General features: G+C 51.9%; 2 protein-coding genes across 2 annotated transcripts in view; one reads left to right on the top strand and one right to left on the bottom strand.

Annotated features, from left to right (window-relative positions):
- Window positions 1–1,773, bottom strand: part of ABCG5 (ATP binding cassette subfamily G member 5) — a gene marked incomplete at both ends in the record, with an annotated part of 35,063 nt that extends 33,290 nt beyond the window's left edge. The window contains 2 exons of the mRNA XM_079720845.1: window positions 823–944; window positions 1,628–1,773. Of these exons, the coding sequence (XP_079576971.1) occupies window positions 823–944; window positions 1,628–1,773 (268 nt within the window). The remainder of the gene's footprint in view (window positions 1–822; window positions 945–1,627) is intronic.
- Window positions 1,774–2,152: 379 nt separating this feature from the next.
- ABCG8 (ATP binding cassette subfamily G member 8) lies at window positions 2,153–19,816 on the top strand (the record flags this gene model as incomplete). Its single annotated transcript, XM_079720658.1, has 13 exons — window positions 2,153–2,215; window positions 6,774–6,875; window positions 8,475–8,625; window positions 12,180–12,418; window positions 12,880–13,012; window positions 13,103–13,372; window positions 15,631–15,793; window positions 15,882–15,965; window positions 16,839–17,038; window positions 17,465–17,541; window positions 18,210–18,477; window positions 19,466–19,593; window positions 19,679–19,816. The coding sequence occupies 13 exons, from the start codon at window positions 2,153–2,155 to the stop codon at window positions 19,814–19,816; spliced, it is 2,016 nt and encodes a 671-aa protein (XP_079576784.1).
- Window positions 19,817–20,277: the final 461 nt, after the last annotated feature.

The following is a 20,277-nucleotide window of genomic DNA, read 5'->3' as shown; positions in this document are numbered from 1 at the left end:
TTGCAAGCAAGAACTCCATCAAGACGATCCTGGGAAGCCAATTTGTCCGAATCTTTCAACCTTACAATGTGCAGGATAACCTAGTGTAGTGGACCCTGTGATGTGCCACACAGATGCCCTCTTCAGGGCCAACGCACCCATCCCCCCATAGCTGTGCATCCTCAGCTGTGACCTTCACAGGGCATTGCCCCAGCCTCCGGGCTGCCTCCCCGGAGCCTCCACCCTCCCCAGCAATGACTTGCTGACGCAGGGAAACAGGAGGGGAATGAGGTGGGGAACGGGCACAGAGATAGCCTCCGTGGAATCTGTGATATTTAACTCCTTTAAAAAAACAAAAAAGGATCTGAAGTAAATACGGTATAATGTTAAGATTTGATAAAGCAGAGGTTAAGACACGAACATTCTTTATTTACTCTTGCCTGTGTGTTTGAAACACATCATAATTTTTAAAAGACCAATGAATATGGGGGATAAATGGGCATCTTTGTGCTTATTTAATTCCTTTTCCCATCTCCAGGCAGGAAACTTGTGTTTACTGAGCACCCCTATATGCCAGGCACTGTGCTAGGTGCTTTCCAAACTGAAATATGAATTAATTTACATGTTCGGCAGGACTTCGTTTTTTTCAAGGATCTTCCTAAAGATTACACATTAGCACCAGGTTCTATTCACAGTCACACAGGTCATCAGATTTCATTCTACTATCAGACCTGTGGCCTCCTTCGTACAACGTAAACCTGTTTCCTCAATGCGGTGTTCAAATCAAGCCACAGACTCTTTCGAGTCCTCGTGGAGGATTTAGGGGACCCCCCCCCCGCTCACCTGAGCTCCCCAAGATGCACATGATCTGCCCACTCTCGACGTACAAGGAGACATCTTTGAGGATCTGCCTGGTCCACTTCTGTCGGCGAGACGCGATGTCCCACCAGGGCCCCACGCAGTGGCTTTAAAGGAAACCCAGAGAGGGAAAGGCAGCGTGGGGCTCTGCAAGGGTCCAGCCCCTTGTCCCCCAGCACCGATCCCAGCTCTGCCCAGCCCGAGTTGTCACTGGACAGGTTCCTAAGTGTGTTTTAGCCTCAGTGTCCTCCTCTGTAGACCCTGGCAGGTAGTGACAGAAGATCATCTCTATAAAGCACCTGTCCAGCAGCTGCTCTGAATACCAGCTCTCTCTGGCTGGCTGGCAGATGGCAAACAGGACACTGTTTATTCCTTCGGTTGACCCTGCGTTCCTTCACCCGGTTTCGTTACACCTCATGCTCCCAGCACCCCCATTCCCCAAGTGCTCGCCATCCAAATAGGGAAGGTCATCGACACGGGAGACACGGGGGAAGGGGCATAAAGCAGGGGAAGGGGGCAGAGCGCAGCTGCTGCAGCTGTCGTTTGTCATAGCTTCCAGTCCTGCTGTGGACAGAGGGGCCGTTCACCATGGCCCCTCACTTCCCTCTGGCAGCCCTTCCCCTCTCCTCTCTCCACCTCCACCCACTAGAGAAGGAGCCCAAGCCTCCAGGCATGCCCCCCCTTAGTGAGGAAAGCCAGCAGAGGGCAGGGAGGCCCACTCACCTCAGGCCATGCCTGTCCCTGACCGCAGCTCAAAGCTCCCAGCAGATGAAAGAGGCACTGGCCTTACCTGACACTGTAGGAGGCATGGAGAATGCCCAGGCTGTGTCGAGGCTTAGAAGCAGCTGCAGGAACCTCCTCTAGGGAGCACTGAGAGCTTCTGTTTACCTGGACTTCCGAGGACCCCGCAGGGGTCAAAAAGTGGAGTTCACTCATGGCCAAAGGGCCACAGAGACAGGGGAGTTTTCTCGCCTGACCTTCCCTGGGGCGGCCTCAGCCGAGGAGCCGGAGGCAGACAGTCCCACCTGCCCCTCAGCTGGCCCTGGAGCCCCTCCTCAGGCCTTCCCAGTGGCGGGCCTGGGGTTCGGCCGTGGATGCCATTATCTGATGTACCTTTAGCCAGAGTGTGTCTGCGTGTAATCTCGGCAGCAGGCAGAGCGCACAGCCCGTGTTTGTAGGAGGGCTTGCCAGAGAGGAATGCTGGGAGCCAGACCAGAGGTTGCCTAGCTCTGGGAGACAGAGAACATTGGCCCTGGCCGGCAGTGGTTAAGTCCAAAGGAAGCTGCGGAGACGGGCGCAGACGCCACTGGGCCCCATGGCTGAGGAGGCCCCACAGGAGACAGGGCTGGGGGACAGGGCTGCTCCCCAGGATGACTCGGTGAGTGATGGGGAGTCACCACAGTCCTGGTGGGAGGGGGCGCACTGGACCTTTCTCTCCCTCAGGAACTTTCAGTCCTAACTCACCAGCTCCGGACCACAGCAGAGTGAGACGTGACAGCAGGACTCCACTTCCTGGGCATCAGAGGGCTGAGGGGAGCGGGCTCAGGGGCCAGGGGTTGGTGGGGGGCCTCTGAGGTCACCTCCCGTCCTAAGACGTGCTCCTACAGGGAAATGATGTTCTTGTTTGCGACTTGAGCTGATCTGGCTTCTTTCCAAATGAGGCTCCATCACGGAAATGCGCTCACACCTCCCGGGGATATTGCAGTGTCTCCTCTGTCCGTGTGGCTGTCAAGCTCAGAGCCTCAGTGGCAGCAAACTGATGAGACAGGATGGCAGAGGACTTTGTGGGAACATCAGAATTTATGCTCCAAATACAGCAGGCGGTCGTAAGATCCCGGAGAGACCTGGAAGGAATACAAGACACAAGGGGGCCAAGAGGTACAGGGTCTCTGCCCTCATTTTACATGAGAAATGTTTGCCCGAAAAATGGCCTTTGACTGAAATCAGGATGTGGGTGGGGTTTGAAGCAAGAAGTGAAATCAGAAGACAGAAAGGAAGCAGATGCCCACCTTCCACCCCCGCCTCATGCCACTGTCCCATCTGTCTTCTCTGGCTGTGAGTGGGCTGAGGGGTGGGGACAGAAAGACATGAAGGGCTGAGGGCTCCACACCACAGGAAGGGCCACAGGCCACCCGGACTGGCCTTGAGTGGCTAGGACCTGACTTCAGCCAGGGCCCAGGAACCCAGCACTCCCAGTCAGCTCTGCAGCCACAGAAGGTGCCCAGCTGTGCTCTGGGAATACCCCATGGGGCCGACCCCTGCCGGGAAAGGATTCCTAGGAGCCGTGACTGCAGTGCTTGCTCACAGCCTGAACAGGAGAAAAAGTCCCCCGTGGCTTTGGGGACACCTTCTAGAAGGTCTGACAATTCAGCCACCACCACTTGGGATGCAAAGAACTGCCCGAATCTGGCATCCGGGAATGTGTACAGGCCCTGCCCTTTCCAATTGCCTTTTCTCCACTCCCGTTATTCAAGGTGCCAAGCGACAGTTTGCCCCGAACATTTATGGAGCCTGGAACAAGAGGCTGAGGGCTATGTACCCTATGTCTAGATACTTAAAAGTTATCAGTCAAGTTAAAAGCTATTAAATAAAATAGTTTTTATCCCCTTAGCTTGACATACCTTCTTCACAATGTGGAAGGCCAGGTGTAAATTGAAAAATTCTAGGATTTGTGGCTTCCAGCCCAAGCCACAGCCTGTCTCCCTTATCTGCCCACACCCAACGCCACACATGACCACACACACCCCTACGTGGTCGCCCCATCCTGCCCACCCACATTCCATCCATACCCTCCACAAAACAAATGCCCCTCTGGCCTGGGGTGCCCAGGAGGATAGGCCTGGGACGAAGTTCATGCAGCCCTGGGAGTGGGCTTGTGGCCACCTGCACAGGGAATTCTGGGGTTGTGGGTACGCAGAGTGGCAGGTGCCCTCGGCCCACAGGCTCCTCAGTCTGTGGGCAAAAGCCTGGCCAGAGGAGGACAAGAGGGACCCAGGCCTCAGTGTGGAGTCCTCAGCATGACACGACTTTTCCAGGGCACGGGCTCCTCATCTTAGAGCAGGGAACTTGGGTTCTGCGCTCCCTGAGTTTCCTTCTCCTCTATGCTTCTGACTCAGGAATTTGATCAGAAGTTAATACAAGGAGAAATTACAATGTAGCCCAGCAGCAGCCGAGCTGGTTACCTACAAATAAACCTGCTTTTGCTTTTTTGGGCGTCACCTGTCAGAAATTCAAGTGATGTTCTGACAGTCATACTGATTAAGATGTCAGCCGAATAGATATTTAAGCATTTGAAAAATACAGAGAGTTTGTCAAAACCTCAGGAAAGCTCTAACAAATCCTTCCTGGGAGCCAAGGAAAATATTTCAAAATGGAACAGAGGTGGTCCCCAGCCTAGCCACGAATTCTCTTCTTCTGAAAGTTGAGCGGTCTACGCAGCTCTGGATGGCACAAGCCCTTGATGGTGGCTGGGGCCCCTGGCTGGCCTGTGCCTGTGCCTGCCGACTTAGCCCAGGAGCAGGGAGCATGCACCTCTCTCCTTCCTTTCATCTGTCTTCCCATCTGACACCTCTTTCCCCAGGGTCCCAGCACCCTCCACCTTCTCCAAGCTCCCACCTGGAGAGTGGAAGCCTCTAGGCTTAAGGTCACCGCCACATACTGCTCCAGACTCCAAAGTGTCCAGCCCTCCTTTCTCAGCAGCACCTCCACCTCCAAATCTAACCTGGGGAGATTCTGGCCCAGCTGTTTGTTGCAGAAGCAAATTCTGAGCTACCTCATACCTTCTACAATTGACTAATGCTCCTCCTGCAGATATTTACCTTTTAAGAACAAACGAGCAGGATGCATGTTAGCTCAAATGAGTCTCTCAGCAATGGACAGACTTTCTGATGGTTTAACCAAATACAATAGGAAAACTAGGCAGTGGGAATGCCGGTTGTGCAGGTGGTGACTGAGGGGCAGGGCTGCAGGGCTGACCCGCCGGAATCCAGAGCTGCCCATGACCTCCCCACCAGCTTCATTCTCCATCTCTGAGGGCGTGACCCTCTCGCCTCCTGCAGCTGGGGGTCGAGGTGAGAGCGGAACTCTGGACTTCTGCTCACAGACACCCTCTCTCAACTTGAAAACATATTTTGAAATACTTCAGACAAAGCAGTTTAAAGGATGGTGAACTCCCATACCCATCACAAAATACCAATAGCTTTGAAGCCCATCCACTCCCCCTACCCACCATGGACCCTTCCCTCCTGTAACCCTTCCTATACCCCAAAGACAGTCCTTCTGCTGACTTAGCTGTTGATCTTTCCTATGTTTTTCTATATAATATAGGATCTTTACTGTACTAGCTTAAACATTAAACAAGGTGAGTAGCTATGGTCTGCTGCTTCTACACTCTCCCAGAACTCTGGGGGCTACTCACAGTGAGCCTGCAGCAGACTGTCCCCCGTATTTACTTCCCTCCACTTCCATTGGTCTCAATGTCCTTTTTTTTTTTTGTGGTATGTGGGCCTCTCACTGTTGTGGCCTCTCCCGTTGTGGAGCACAGGCTCCGGACGCACAGGCTTAGCGGCCATGGCTCACGGGCCCAGCCGCTCCGTGGCATGTGGGATCTTCCCGGACAGGGGCACGAACCCGTGTCCCCTGCATCGGCAGGCGGACTCTCAACCACTGCACCACCAGGGAAGCCCTCAATGTCCTTTTTAAGGAACTTTTACCTCCAACATTGCAGGGATGCTTTGACAAAGACTGCTGGATGTTATTTGCACAGAAGTCGCAAGCCATGTTGTTTCCACATAAAGCACACACAGACGCTGTGGAGACAGTGGAAGTATAGCCTGATCGGGTGCTCAAGGTCAGCCTGCCTCTACGTCTGGCCTGTCTTGCTCCATCCTCATCACCAGCCTCATCCACTGAAATCTAAGCTTCTCAAAGACTGTCCTTTTCATAGTCACACCCCAAACTCCAAGACTAAAGCATGATGTGGGCCCCCATAAGTATTTGTTGGATGCTTGATTGATTGAATGAAGGAACACATCAGCAGGGGAATGGCAGCGCGGAGGGAAGATCGGAATCAACAGGAACTTGTTATCAACAGGAACTTATTAATGAAGGCGTACTCTCCCCTGCACTACTGCAATGAAAGAAAAATGGAATATGTTAAAAAAAAAAACAGAAATCTTATGAGGCAGGTTCTTCCTTGCTTGGGCCTCAGTCATTTAAATGATTGAATTGATAAAACAGAAGGAATTCAGATCTGCAGATGGTTAATATCATTCGAAGTTATCAGCTGATACCATGAAACACTGACTTGTTTGATGTACATTCAAATGAAGCAGCACTCCAAAAACAGCAACAAGATGCTGATGAGGATGATGATGACAACGATGGTAATGATAGGGACTTCCTCTAAAATCTCCCAACAGCATTTTGAAGAGCTTTGTTGTGAAAAATCCTTACCAAGATAAGATGCCACTCTTCTAATGGTAGTGTCTTCACAAGTACTGAGCACTAGCTTGTTGACAGCTGTCTTCCCTCTCACATGCTGGGTATGGAAAGTCTGTTTGGCATCAGGAGATACTAAGCCAGATGCAGGAAGAGAAAGTTAAAGGCCAGCCCCCAGCTCAGGTCTTCTCTGAGCGCAGAGGCTCACAAAGCTCTCTCCAGTCCAGGGTCTGGGTCTCTTCCAAGAGAGATCTGCGTTCAGGTTCCAGCAGCCTGTGGTTGAGCTTCTCTGGGGCCAGAGGCTGTGCTGGAGGGAAGCCCCAAAGCTCTCAAACCCAAGGGAAGCCCTTGGGTTCCTCCTGCAAATCCATCTCTTGTTCACTCGGGATCTCACCCACGCTAGCTCCTGCTCTCACCTCTCTGGGTCTCCTCTCTCTGTTTTCTCCTATGTCCTCCTCCTTCTGAAGGAGCCCCTCACCTGTCATGTCTCCCGGCAGGGCCTCCAGGACAGCGTGTTCTCCTCTGAAAGTGACAACAGCCTGTACTTCACCTACAGTGGCCAGTCCAATACCTTGGAGGTCCGAGATCTCAGCTACCAGGTAGAGGCACACCTGAGTGCAGGTGGGAGGAGCAGGCAGGGAGGGCCAAACAATTCCCCAAGTGGAAGGGAAGGGTGAACCCAGCTGGGGGCCCTCTGCCCTAAGGACGGAGTCCAGGCCACAGTGATACCTCACGTTTTGGGTGCAAGCACCACGGAGACGTCCCTCAACTACGCATATTGGAGCTGGAAGTTGACAGGCATGAAAAAGAGAATGAGACCTTTGTTAAAACATAAAGCCAAACCATGTGAACCCATGGGGAAAAAAATCTCTAAAACTCATTTTTAACTTTATATTTTAAAATAATTTTAGACTTTTGAAAAAGTTGCAAAAATAGTGCAGAGTTCCCATATACACTTTGCCCACCCTCCCCTAATTTTAACATCTTGCTTACCCATAGCACAGTGATCAAAACTAAGAAATTAACCATGATATAATACTATTAACCAAACTACAGACTTTATTCAGATCTCATCAGTTTTATATACATATATATACACACGTGTGTGTGTGTATATATATATATATTTTTTTCTTTCTTTTTGTAAAATGTACTTCCCTGGAGCTAATAAAATATCAGAGTGCAAGGACTGCTGCCCTTTCAGAGGCTCTCAGGAATCTCCTGGTCAGATTCAAAGACCCCTATTTCCCATGCCTCCCCAGGGCCAGATACCAGGTGGTCCAGGCAGAACATGCTGAGACCTGGGATGGTAAACCTCAGAGGCCCAAGTCTGGCTTCCTGGGGAAGTGAGTTAGAACAAGCTGACGAGCCACACCATAACCTTTCCCTGCTCTGCCGCTTGCTAGCTGTGTGAACTTGAGCAAGCTACTTCACTGCTCTGAGCCTCATCTGTAAACAGGGATTATAACAGTACATATGTTATAGTAGGTTTGCAATGAGGACTGAATGATAATGGATATAATAAGCAGATGAATACAATGCCTTGCACACAGTAAATGCTCGAGTTCTTAGTAAATTACTATTAAATAAAAACATTGTTTTGCTCCACGTTGTGTTTTTTTTAATTTTTTTATGTTGTGTATTTTTTTTTTTTTTTTTTTTTTTAGGCTGCATTGGGTCTTTGTTGCTGCGTGTGGGCTTTCTCTAGTTGCGGTGAGAGGGGGCTAATCTTTGTTGTGGTGCGCGGGCTTCTCACTGCAGTGGCTTTTCTTGTTGCAGCGCATGGGTTCTAGGTGTGCGGGCTTCAGCAGTTGTGGCATGCGGGCTCTAGAGCGCACGCTCAGTAGTTGTGGCTCACGGGCTTTGCCGCTCCGCGGCATGTGGGATCTTCCCAGACCAGGGATCGAACCCGTGTCCCCTGCATCAGCAGGCGGATTCTTAACCACTGGGCCACCAAGGAAGTCCCTCCATGTTGTGTATTTATTTCTGTTCTGCTATTACACATGCTTCCCAAGTCTTCTCTTCAGACCTGGAAATGGCAGCTTCAGGTTCTCAGCATGGTGGGGTCCACCTCCATGTTTGACAGAACCTGAATGGGGGACCCCTCGGGCCTGTTGTGTATCAGCAGGAGGATGTCTCCTGGAGGGAGCTGAACAGAAGCGAAGCTCTCTGAGGAACCTTTTCATGTCTCCCCACAGGTGGACATAGCCTCCCAGGTGCCTTGGTTTAAGCAGCTGTCTCACTTCAGGATGCCCTGGACATCTCACAAGGACTCTTGTGAGCTGGGCATTCAGAATCTGAGCTTCAAAGTGAGGAGTGGACAGATGCTGGCCGTCATAGGGAGTTCAGGTACCAATAAGGGCAAATAGCTGGGCAATGGGTTCTCTCTCTCCTGGGATGCAGAGTGGTCCCTCAAACAAACAGATGCTCTTTACAGAACGCTTTGCTGACCAGTAGAATAATATAGCAGAGTGATAAGAGCACAAGGTCTGGGTCTGACAGCTGGGTTCAAATCTCAGCTCCTCCATTTACTAGCTCTCAGGCAGTCACTGCCCTTACGAATCATGCATGGGCCTCTTACAGCTACAGCCAGAGTTTTGGTCCTTCATTAATATCAAGGTAAGGCCTTTCCAAGAGCATCACGCAGCTTTGGAACTGAATGTTCTTTCCAGGGGACTCCTCCACCACAGGAGGCACTCATTTATTCCTCCCCCTGAATCAGATTCCTGTTTTGGTCAAACAATGGGTAGGCACAGCCCCTGCCGCAATTCATTTCTCAGATATCCCAAGTCTTAGCTCAACCTTCAACCATCTGCAAAGATCCAGATTTTTGGAGTGCTTCAGAAAGTCACTTCTGGACTTCCCTGGTGGCGCAGTGGTTGAGAGTCCGCCTGCTGATGCAGGGGACACAGGTTCGTGCCCCAGTCCGGGAAGATCCCACATGCCGCGGAGCGGCTGGGCCCGTGAGCCATGGCCGCTGAGCCTGAGCGTCCGGAGCCTGTGCTCCGCAACGGGAGAGGCCACAACAGTGAGAGGCCCGCGTACCGCAAAAAAAAAAAAAAAAAAAAAAAAAAAAAGTCACTTCTGCAGGCCAAACTGAAAAGTGTAGAATGCCAGAGCTGGAAGGGGGCTTGGAGAACAGAGTTCATTCCCTTCCACTGTATTCTACCTTTCTTTCTCCTGACCAGCCTGGAAGCATCTTTAGAGGAGGGCTTTCAAATTACCTAGTTCTCAATATTGCTAGAGTATCTTCCTGCCCCATACCACTCCCCCTTCACCTGACAGATGAGAAGACCAAAGTTTAGAAAAGAGGAATGATGTCTAAGGACATACATTTGATGCAGAGCAAGAACTAGAACTCTGGCCTCCTGGTTCTCAGATGATGAAACAAATTCAACTGATTAAATTTTAAAGATCTTACTGACTTTATTCAATGAGTCATGAATTGGGTAGCAACCCATCTGGCAGACAGAAAGTAGCACTGGAGAGCTGTACAAAATGAAAGACTTTTATAGGCAGAAGGAGGTAGCACAAGGAAGTTATTCTAGCAAAGGGCTGATTGTTTTAGGCAAGGTCACCTTCCTTTGGGGGACAGTGGGGTCTATCAGTGCTTACCAGGTAATGTCAGATGAGCTGGTTTAAGATTCCACTCCCGGGAGAGATTGAAACTGTAATTAAGTTAGGTATTAAGTCTCAGTCTGGTGGTGTAGGGCTTAGGACAAGTGACTCCATTTGAGGTTTGCTGTTTCTTTCTTTCTTTCTTTCTTTCTTTTTAAACACAGATCAAGGCATTGCTCCCTTACACAGTGTTAGAGGGAGCACTTTATACCTTTCAATTAATCATTTCCAGAAGTAGAGATTACTCAACTTTTTGAACATTTTAGTCTTTAGTCTTCTGATGGGGAAGTTCTGTTTACTGTCTAACCGAAGATCAAATGCGACGATGTGTGCAAATGCACTTTGTAACTGAAACAGCTCCCACAAATCAAGCCCCAGCAACTTCTGGTCCTGCCCCTGCAATTCAGATCTAAACAAGAAAAATGTGGAAACTTCACAGGCCAATTTTGCTTTTATCTGTAACACCTGGTGGCTTTTCTGGTTATACCTGCTTTTTCTCATGAACTGAGAGTCAAGTGGGCCTTACTAGGCACTTCCACAAAGCTGAGAGCCATGATTGTTAATCCTGGCCACACACAGCCCTGCAGCTGTTAGCATCCCTGATTTGCAGTTGAAGAAAAGGGAAGTCGGGAGAGGCCAAGCAGGAATCACACTGAGCGTCTCCAGAACTTTCGACTCTAGGCTCAGTGTTGTTTAGCTGCAGGTTTACTTGGCTGAAATTATTTAAATGATTTCTTAGAAAGGTTTACCAATTATACCATCTGTGATCTATACTCCGCTCACCAAAATTATAACAGTAAAATGAAATTAATTAAAACAGCCCCCCAGGCATTTTATCTTCTATAGAATCAGCAGTAGTGCCAAAGGCATTTTCCGATGAATGAATTTACTGATTTGGAGATTCCAGCCATTTTATAAGGGTCTTGGATGCCTGTGGGTGTTTTCTCCTGGTTCACGGAGGATCTCCCCAAATATACTTGGGAACCTCCCCTGGAAAGGCTGCCCACACCTCCCACGGTTTTGTTTAGGAAATGTAGTCGCCCTGCTCCCTGACTGGGAATCCTAAGGTCCCTATAAATGTTAGCAAAGTCCCCTGTGCTCCCAGAGCCTGGATCCTATGATGTCCGAGGCTGAGCGGGAAGCAGGGCCAGAGCCCTCCCCTCTGGTTTCTCTCCTGGCTATTTTGTGCCACCTAAGTTCTCAGGGACCTTGAATGAGGTACACTCAGGAGGCAGCATACAGGTCCCCTTCCACCCTGAGAACCTCCGGTAGGTAAGCAGTAGGATCACCGGGGAGGCCTCTGGAACTTTGTTTGTTGCACCGGGGGCAGGGGGCTGCCTGCGGAAGGCCTGGACATGTGGCAAGGAAGCGCTGTTACACTGTGTATTGGAGTTTTCCCTGTTTAAAACTACTTGAAAAATTCGCCCTCCAAAAGGAGTTTGCAATAAGGAAACCAAAACCCCACCTGGGGGAATTGGACTGAGCTATTCCCAGCACCTTTGCAAGAAGGCCTTCTCAGAGCCTGAACCCTATTTGCATTTACAGTTCAAATGGCTGCCAAAGAAAGAGTCTCATGCAATCTCACGGAACCTGATCCAATCTGACACTTACTTCCCCAAATTGACAGCAATCACTGTGTCATTCAGAAGTGGATGGTGTTAATTTGCGTGTCATGGATCCTTTTTTTTTTTTTAAGAGTGGAAGGTACTACTGAGAAAAATAAGAGTGCAAAGGGTGTAGAGAAATTCAGAACCCATATGTACACTGTACTGTAGTTTTCAAATCATTTCCACATTTATTACTTCTCTATTTTTCTCCCTTTCTGAAAATACGTTCCAATTTTGCATTTTTAAAAGACACCCTATTAATTCTCCAAAATTAGTTCTTCCCATAATGCCAGCTTCTGAGCCAAATGATGTTTGAATGATGAAATGTTGCTGGCATGTTTGCCAGGCAAAAATAGTTAAGTTTCACAGTGCAATTAACACCAGCCTTGCTTGGAGGAGGCGGGGGGCATCGCTCCAGGCATAGGCAGTCATGCGGTAACTAGGACTCCAGCCTTCTTCTGTCACGCAGCCACAGGCCGACCTGGCCTGAACACCCCGCACCCCCCAGGATGCTCAAGTTGGCTGCCCCAAGCAGGTCTGAGAGGTGTGCCACCTTCCCTAAGGGCTGGTTACATCTGCAAGGACAGAGCAGTCTGGAGAGTGCACGGGCAACAGTGGCTTCCAGGCTGGCGCCCTGCAGAAGCTCCGCTCTCAGGGATACTTCTGGTGGCTTCTCAGGCTGTGGGAGAGCCTCTTTGCTGGATGTGATCACCGGGCGAGGCCACGGCGGCAAGATTAAGTCAGGCCAAATCTGGATCAACGGGCAGCACAGCACGCCCCAGCTGGTCAGGAAGTGCGTGGCCCACGTGCGCCAGCACGATCAGCTGCTCCCCAACCTGACCGTCCGCGAGACCCTGGCTTTTGTTGCCCAGTTGCGCCTGCCCAGAGACTTCTCCCAGGCCCAGCGTGACAAAAGGGTAACTAACAGACCCCAGTGACCCCCAAGGAGCCAAAACACCCTTCCCCTCCCCGTCCCTCACTCCCTGCCTCAGGGTCCAGCCACAGGTCAAGTTTGAGCAACGCCGCTCACCATCTGTCCATCCGAAAACGTCCACCGTGGGCTCAGCCCTGCCCCTCCATCCCCCATTTTCCTTTAAAGTCCCATCTCAGCCCCAAATGTGTGATGAATATTTGCTTACTTGTTTTCCGGTTCTCCGTGCGGGCAGAAAGCCAGGGCATGGCCACGTTCCCAGTAAGTGGTGCCGTGCTCGGCACGTGGGAGCTGCTCTGGATGTGTGGAAAGAATCAGGGAACAAACGTTGCATCAGGGAACTGAAGGCTGGCTCCCTAAACCCAGGCGTCTTTCCACTGTGGGTCACCACAGGCCTGGCCGCGAGCAGGCCGGCGCAGCGCTCCTAAACCCGCAGGCCCCTCCCAGGTGGACGACGTCATCGCGGAGCTGCGGCTGCGGCAATGCGCCAACACGCGCATAGGCAACTCCTACGTGCGGGGCGTGTCCGGGGGCGAGCGGCGCAGAGTCAGCATCGCAGTGCAGCTGCTGTGGAACCCAGGTGAGGCAGGAGGGGCCTGCACCGCCCGCCTGGCTTAATCTGGTCCAGCCGGAGCCCTGCCCCTTAACCAGGCTTCTCTTTGTTGGGAAGGAATCCTCATCCTGGATGAACCCACCTCTGGGCTCGACAGCTTCACGGCCCACAACCTGGTGAAAACCCTGTCCAGGCTGGCCAAAGGCAACAGGCTGGTGCTCATCTCCATCCACCAGCCTCGCTCCGATATCTTCAGGCTGTTTGATTTGGTCCTCCTGATGACGTCTGGCACCACCATCTACTTGGGGGCAGCCCAGCACATGGTCCAGTATTTCACGGCAGCCGGCCACCCCTGTCCCCGCTACAGCAACCCTGCCGACTACTATGGTGAGCCAGCCAGGCCAGAGGCAAGGAACAGGGCTCCCCTACACCCCGAACCCCACCAGGAGAGAAACTCTCAAAAGCTTCAGGAGAACAGGACCGAGGATGGAGACAGGGGGGCAGATGGGGTATATTACAGGCTGCAGTTTGCCAAGCATCAAATGCTAGGAATGGGGGCCTCAAGAAAGCAGCTTCTGACATAGCCACCCTTGTGTGCATGACAGATTAAGAACCTTCTGAGAGCTCCAAACTGGAGGAGATATAATCCAAGAGAGTTTGGATCAATTTCTGCAACTGTGGTCTGCATTCAGATTCTGTAGGGAAACAGGATATTAGAGGTCAGAAGCCACCAGGAAATCTTAAAGCCGTGCCCTGGTTCCCCCACAAAGGCAGGGAGCCCAGAGGCTCTGGGTGGTGGAGGGGGACCCAGGGCCCAGGCCAGCTCAGGGCTTTTTGGTGGTCTTGGCCAATGAATCTCTAGATATGAAAATTGCGGTCAGCACCAGAGATGCCTTTCTGCTTGGGGTCCTGAGGCCTCAGCATATGGCCCTCAATTCTTGTGGGGACAGTTGCCTTTCCAGGTGCCCACCCTGAAAGCAGGTGCCTGGATCCTGAGTGCTGAGGAATGCTGTGGCTGCCGGACAGGCAGCCTGGTTGTACCAGGGCTGGGGAAGCAGCAGATGTGGCTTGTCCCAAACATAGGTCACCTGGAGCCCAGCCTTCCTCCCAGGATGGCCTGGTGTAGCAAGGGCCTCCCCAGTAAACATGATGACAAGGATCAGCTCCTTGAGGGCAGACACTGTGCCCACAGGTGCCAAGCACCAGAGGGTGTCCCTTTGACCCTCACAGCCCTGCCAGGCCACAGTCATCTTCGTCCTTATAGATGAGAAAACTGGAGTCCTTATAGTCAGGCGGCAGAACTGGGCCTCCCACCTCCCAGCCCAGCCCCTCCCAGACTCCAGGCCCCCTCCTGCCCACACCTTCCTCCCAGCATCTACCCTCCAACCCTCCCCTAGGAGGACAGGCCACTCTCTCTGGCCCACCAGCCCTTGCCCTCTGCACTCACTGCCACTGTGTGAACTCACCTAGAGGTCACCCTCCCTCCCTGTGCCCACGTGCCAGCTTGGCTTCCTGCCAGTGTGTCATCCTCTGGCCGGTCACCCCCAGATAAGGGGGTAGAGGGCACCTGCCAGCCTGGCCATTGGGAACAATATGCTGTAACCCTAGAGAGAAGTTGCCAGAAGTCAGGTGCCCAGATCTGAAAAAAAATGTTTTCTTTTTCTTAATTTTATATTATTATCATTTTTGGGTGGCAGGGGGAGCTCTTGCCCACAAACCCTGGGGCAGATGGCCCTCACGGATCCGGGCCGCACGGTCTGGCAGAGAATCTGGCGTTTGAAGCTAGGGCCCCGCACACTGAAGGGACCCTTCATGGTTTACAAGGCTTCTCCGAGACGTTATCCTGCCTGGAGATGTGTCATGAAAATGGGAGGAGGGAAGAGGCAGAGAGGTTAAGAGGAATCCCCTGCCCAAGGGAGGGATGGAGGGAGGAGAGGCCTAGGAAGGCCCTGGCTGTGACTGGAGGATGTGCTCTTCTGGCATTTCAGGGGCCCTGGGAGAGGAGGGCTGTGGTCTGGGGCTACCAGGTGCTGCCAGTGGGGTGACATGGAGGTGCATGTGGCCCAGCCTGTTCTCCAGCTGGTTGTGCTGGCTCCCTCCTCCCGGGGCACTGAGAATTATACTTAATATTTGGCCAGACCCTGGCACCCTCCAGCCTAAAACATTCTTCCCTTTTGGGCAGGCTGCTTGGGAAGCCAAAATGACTAATTCACACTGAGAACTAGAGTTGCTGGGAGCCAGACTGCTCAGCCTCCCCGTGGCCAGCCCACCTTCTGCCCGTGGTAGGCACGCCCGGGAGGCTGAGTCCACATCACAAGCTTCTTGGACGGCTGGAGTTGGAGCCAGGGCATAACTGTGCTGTGGCCTTGGGCTCCAAAAGCCCAAAGCCTCCTTCTCTGTCCTGGGGATGTCCCCATAATAAGCCTGCTTGGTGGGACCAGTGCCAGCGTTCACTGGCCCTTCTCCCGAGGAAGGCTCTCTGTAGACATTGGGGACAGCCCTGGGCTGTCTCTGCTCTCTCTGCTCTGACCGTCACTTCATGGTCCACTCTCAGAGGGTGGGGAGCATGTCCCGGGGGCCCCGGGGGCTGACCAGCATCATGGGCTGTGAGCACCTGCGGGGCCCGGGTCGCCCTCTTCTTACAGTGGACTTGACCAGCATCGACAGGCGAAGCAAAGAGCAGGAAGTGGCCACCAGGGAGAAGGCTCAGTCCCTTGCAGCCTTGTTTCAAGAAAGAATACGTGGCTTCGATGACTTTCTGTGGACAGTGGAGTCAAGGGAGCAGGGTGTGGGCACTTACGTGCAGAGGTAAGGCAGCCAGGTGGCCCTGCGTGGAGAGCGCTCTGCAAAAGGTGGCTGCCCCCAAGCCCCCATGACACTCTCTGTCTCCTGACAGCCCGGCTTCCCCGAGGGACACCAACCCCTTACAGACTGCCACTAAGCTGCCTGGCCCCCTACAGCAGTTTGACACGCTGATCCGGTAACTGTCTGCCATTTCATCACACACACACACCCACACTCCCCAAAAGTCTTTGTTGTATCAAATCAAGCCCTTTGGATCTAAAGTGAATTTGGAGGAGGAATTTGAATTTGAAGAGGCAGAATCATTTGAAAACAACCAAGACCAGCCCTCCATGTGCTACAGAGCGCTCCTCTTACTTTGATTATTTAAACAAAATCAAAATTTCCTTGATAGCCAGTTGCTCGTAGAAATCACCCAGAATCACTATGAAAAATTCAGTCAGTACAGGAGACCCTCAAGTGGAAAGGGAAGGTTCCCTGATACACCGGCCCTCAGAGAAAACCAGACCTGAGTGTTTGGTGTGAGTCTAAGATGTTTCCATGCAATAACCATTTTAATACATAAATGGGATCATACATGTTGTTCCATAACCGTTTTCCCCCCCCACTTAGAACAGCGCCTTTGCCTCTCATCTGGTTAGGTCTTCGTCAGGGTTTCCAAATCTAGCCATAATTCATTTACCCATTAAGTCCATATTGATGGTCAGATTACCTTCAGTCATTTGCTATTACAAGTAACTCTATGACAAACATCCTTGTACACACACCTTTACGCTCTTGATTGGTTATTTCCTCAGGATAACTTCTTTAAATAAAATCGCAAGGTGATACATTGGTGATAAAAGTCACAATCATTGACTGAGTACCTACTGTGAGACAGATGCGTTCACCGATTTTCTCGTTTAATCCCTCACAGTAACTGTGAGGTGGGCACTGCCCTCCCCATGGTACAGAGGAGAAAAATGAGCCTTACGGAGATTCAAGGACATTGCCAAGGTCACAGTGCTGGTGCCTATTGTCCCCTTGGCACATCTTTATTCTGTTTTTTAAGTCGTCAGATTTCCAACGACTTCCGAGACCTGCCAGCCCTCCTCATCCACGGGGCAGAGGCCTGCTTGATGTCCCTGATCATCGGGTTCCTCTACTATGGCCATGGAGCCGTCAAGCTCTCCTTCATGGACACAGTGGCCCTCTTGTTCATGATCGGAGCTCTCGTCCCTTTCAACGTGATCCTGGATGTCATCGCCAAATGTGAGTGTGGCCTGCTTTCTATGACCCACACGTGGAGCAGCATCGGCCATGCTGTGAGCTGGTCCAGGGCTGGCCTGAGTTCCTCTGAGCTCCTGGAGAAGACGGGTTTGCTGAATAATTTCACCGTGACTGTGAAATAAAAGATGATGGTTGTTTTTCAAGTTCGAACATTAGTATTAGTATGCAAATGAGAACAAATTGCCAAGGAGTCTGAGGCATTCCTGTCCTAGCAGGAGTTATACTGACAGCAATGCAGAACTCACAGAATTACAAACATCTAAATTAGGATCTAAAATTGCCTGTTTTTTAAAAAAATACATGACATTGAGGCAATAAAACTATTTTTAATTGTACTAAGAGAGACTCAGAAACAGAGACACTGTAGATTAATTTCACTTTTTCATTCTCCTTTGCTCCCCTTCCCAGGTCACTCGGAGAGGGCGCTGCTTTACTATGAACTAGAAGATGGGCTGTACACTGCGGAGCCGTACTTCTTTGCCAAGGTGACTGGTCAGGCCTGAGAGTGAGTGGCCACCCTGGGTGGGACGAGGAGCAGAAAAGGCTGCTCCACATTGTACAGAAGTTACAGGGAAGCATTTTGCTGAACTGTGGGGCCGTGCATCATCTGTGGTTACAAATGCCACATTGCTCTGGGGAGTTTCAGAGACTTGATGTTGTTTAAAGGTTTACCACAAGGCCAGGACTATGGACCAGGAATGACGTTTTTCTGGTCATCAGAAACCTAACAAAGAAGAGGTGGGAAACACCTAGCATACTTCACCTCTCCAGTCTCACCATGTCCCTGGGAAGCGGGTCAAGCAGATGTGACTGTCCTCATTTCAAGGAAGCGGAGGCTCAGAGAGGTTATGTGGCTGTCTCAAGGCCACACAGCTACCAGGTCTGGGCAGGCAGGGTGGGGACTTGAAACCAGGTCTTAGGAGCTCTGAACTGCCCCAGAGGGAGCACATGACATCTGCAGGGGGAAGCCAGCAGTGAGCTCATGCTTGAGAGTCCCACACACCCGCGCCCACCAGCCCTCCGTGCTGCAACCCCGATCAAACCACCAGGAGGGAAGGTTGGTGTCACTGGGGGCTGCTGCTTTTGAACATTTAAAGAACAGTAGCAGATGAAGGCATTGGCTCCACATCCTTGCAAGGGCTATCCTTCACAGATCCTAGGGGAGCTTCCCGAGCACTGTGTCTATATCATCATCTATGGGATGCCTATCTACTGGCTGGCCAACCTGCACCCGGGGACCGAGCCCTTCCTGCTGCACTTCCTGCTGGTGTGGCTGGTGGTCTTCTGCTGCAGAACCATGGCCCTGGTCACCGCCGCCGTGTTCCCCACCTTCCACATGTCCTCCTTCTTCGGCAACGCTCTCTACAACTCCTTGTACCTCACTGGGGGCTTCATGATAAGCTTGGACAACCTGTGGACAGGTGAGGCCTGCTCCCCTCACCTGGTCAAGCTTTTTGAGGCCTTCTGTGGCTGGATCGGCCTGCTTTCCCCTGGAGATGAGAGCTCAACCCTTAGGTCCAACTCAAAGCTGGCCCTTCTGGGAGCAGGTGCCAAGGGAGTGGCTCTACGCAGAGGGAGTGGGGCATGGTGCAGATGGCACCTTCTCATACAGCCCGGCCGACACCCAGGTGCCACCCTTGACTCTCCCTCACCCTCCACGTCACCAGTGAGCCAAGTCAGTTCTGCCTCCTGTGTTTTTCTGAAATGTCCTCTTGCCTTATCCCCCAACCCTGGCCCCTATCAGCCCATCTTGGGCCACTGTGATAGTCCGGTGTCTGTGACCCTGGTTCCTCCATGTCCCCTCTCAACCCTCACCCATGCAGCACGAGCTTCCTAAGGTGCAAATCCAGCCACTGCTTTCCTCGAGTGCTCCTGGGGCTGCTCATTCCCTGCTGCCTCACCCAGCTCTTCTGAAGCCCCCAAGACACTCCATGCTCTCACGATGGAGCCTGTGTATCCCTTCTCTATAGGAACGCCACTCCCTACCATCCACAGGCCTTTCCTGTCCTGTGCGGTCAGGGTTCGTTCCTTCCTCCTCCTCCCTGAACCATGATGCCTCCGCCAGGGTCAGCGTACAGACTCAGTAATCTCTGGCTTGGAGCTGCTGAGTCTTCCCAGTCCATAAGCTGTGTGAAGCTGAGCACATGCTGGACACCTGATGAAATTACTCTCTGGGGTTATTATGGGTCAAACGTGCAGTGATCCTGCAGCCACTAGGTCCCTCTGCCCCAGTCCGTGTCCCGAGCTTCCCCTCTGCCCGTTCACCCTTTTGTTCTCACCCCAGCCCTCCTCGCTCCCTCAGGGGACTTGCTGTCCTTGGGTCAGAGCCACCATGGCCACTCCCCAGGCTCACTTCCCAGGGAGCAGATGGTTAGACTGTGTGAGTAATGTGACTCTCACCGCCTCCAGTGCCCGCGTGGATTTCCAAGGTGTCCTTCCTCCGATGGTGTTTTGAAGGGCTGATGCAGATCCAGTTTGGTGGGCACACGTATCACCTGGCAGCTGGCAACAGCACCATCTCTATCCCGGGAGACATGGTAAGGAGCCAAGGCTCTGGACGCTAAAGAGATGGTAGCCATCTGGGCATGTCCTTAATGCGCTCACTGGTGTCTCTGTCCCCAGATCCTCAACGCCATGGGCCTGGGCTCATACCCTCTCTACGCCATCTATCTCTTCGTCATAGGCATCAGTGGTGGCTTCATGGTCCTGTACTATATGTCCTTAAAGTTCATCAAACAGAAGTCAAGTCAGGACTGGTGATTCATGCCCAGACTCCTGCCCGCCGGTGGGGGACTCGAGAAGGCCCTTCCGCTGCACTCCCTCCCAAGGAGCCCCTTCCCAGGCACAAGGAGGACCGTGAGAACACAAAGCTCAGCTACATCCTGTCCACAGTGCTGCAGTGGCACAGGCTGGCCACAGGATGGCAGTAGAATAAAGACAGTCGAAAGACATTTTTGATCCCCGGCCAGAGCTTGCGATTACTGGGAATGTGAAAACCATACTTGGGGACACCTACAGTGTCGCTAATTTATTTCCTTTTGATATGCATTTGCATAGGCAACTAATACAAGACAGGAGCAAATTAGGTATGAATCGAGTAGTTAGGCTAGGCGGAAACAACAACATAACAGTTAGTGGAATATCTGGCCTCGTCTTCCAGGGTCCTCAAACTCTGTTGAGCTATTCTCAGTATAGAAAAGGACCTAAAACATACCAGTGAG

Source organism: Hyperoodon ampullatus, assembly GCF_949752795.1.
Source record: "Hyperoodon ampullatus genome assembly, chromosome: 15".
NCBI classification, from domain to species: domain Eukaryota; kingdom Metazoa; phylum Chordata; class Mammalia; order Artiodactyla; family Ziphiidae; genus Hyperoodon; species Hyperoodon ampullatus.
This window is presented reverse-complemented; position numbering and strand designations above follow the sequence as displayed.